This window comes from Sinocyclocheilus rhinocerous, unplaced genomic scaffold (genome assembly GCF_001515625.1).
Source record: "Sinocyclocheilus rhinocerous isolate Xijiao unplaced genomic scaffold, SAMN03320098_v1.1 scaffold1093, whole genome shotgun sequence".
In the NCBI taxonomy this organism is placed as follows: Eukaryota; Metazoa; Chordata; class Actinopteri; order Cypriniformes; family Cyprinidae; genus Sinocyclocheilus; species Sinocyclocheilus rhinocerous.
Genome location: NW_015626381.1, coordinates 169,741 through 170,815, shown reverse-complemented (window position 1 = coordinate 170,815; position 1,075 = coordinate 169,741). Strand labels below are relative to the sequence as shown.

The following is a 1,075-nucleotide window of genomic DNA, read 5'->3' as shown; positions in this document are numbered from 1 at the left end:
GCCTTTAGAGTTGTCCAAATGAAGTTCTTAGCAATGTATATTACTAATCAAAAATTAAGTTTTTATATATTTACGGTAGGAAATTTACAAAATATCTTCATGGAACATGATCTTTACTTAATATCCTAATGATTTTTGGCATAAAAGAAAAATCTATAATTTTGACCCATACAATGTATTGTTGGCTATTGCTACAAATATACCCCAGCGACTTAAGACTGCTTTTGTGCTCCAGGGTCAGAAATATCTGTGATGGACATCTTTCTAAGATTCACGCCACAGATACACTGCTCGTTATTCATGTTATTTCCACTGATTTTGCCTTTTTATTTTTTCTCTTTCCTTCTGTAGCAAGGAGAAGATTATGGCTCGCTGTCTCCCACCGGTATGTGTTTGTTTAAATCAGACTTGATCTTCCTCTTTCCTTCTGTTTTGCCATTTAATTCTTTGCCCCACATCCCATTGTGACTTTTTGCTGGTCTTGCAGGCCTCCAGTCCCCATCTCCCTCCCGTGGCCCCAGCCAGAGACCTGAGAGTTACCTCTTCTGCCTCAGTCAGCGAGAGGAGAAGAAAAAAGGTTTGTTTATCTGACGCAGCCGATTGCTGCTTTGTGAGACTTTCATGATGTCATGAATAAACATATGATGCACACACACACACTACCGGTCAAAAGTTTGGGATCAGAACGATTTTTAATGTTTTTACAGGAGTTTCTTCTCATCAAGGCTGCATTTATTTGATCAAAAATGCAGGGAAAAATGTAATATTGTGAAATATTATTATGATGTAAAATATAATTTAATAAATATTAAAATATAATTTATTCCTGTGATGCGCAGCTGAATTTTCAGCATCATTACTCCAGTCTTCAGTGTCACATGATCTTCAGAAATCATTCTAATATGCTGATTTATTATCAGTTGTGCTGCTTCATATTTTTTTGGAACCTGTGATACTTTTTTTCAGGATTCTTTGATGAATAAAAAGTTAAAAAGAAGAGCATTTATATAAAATAGAAATCTTTTCTAACTACCGTTCAAAAGTTTGGGGTCAGTACATTTTTATTCTTTCTTTT

General features: G+C 34.9%; 1 protein-coding gene across 1 annotated transcript in view; it reads left to right on the top strand.

Moving 5' to 3' along the window:
• Positions 1 to 591, top strand: part of LOC107713081 (leucine-rich repeat and calponin homology domain-containing protein 3-like) — a 21,401-nt gene extending 20,810 nt beyond the window's left edge. The window contains exons 17-18 of the mRNA XM_016518505.1: positions 352 to 385; positions 488 to 591. Of these exons, the coding sequence (XP_016373991.1) occupies positions 352 to 385; positions 488 to 591 (138 nt within the window). The remainder of the gene's footprint in view (positions 1 to 351; positions 386 to 487) is intronic.
• The last annotated feature ends 484 nt before the right edge of the window (positions 592 to 1,075 follow it).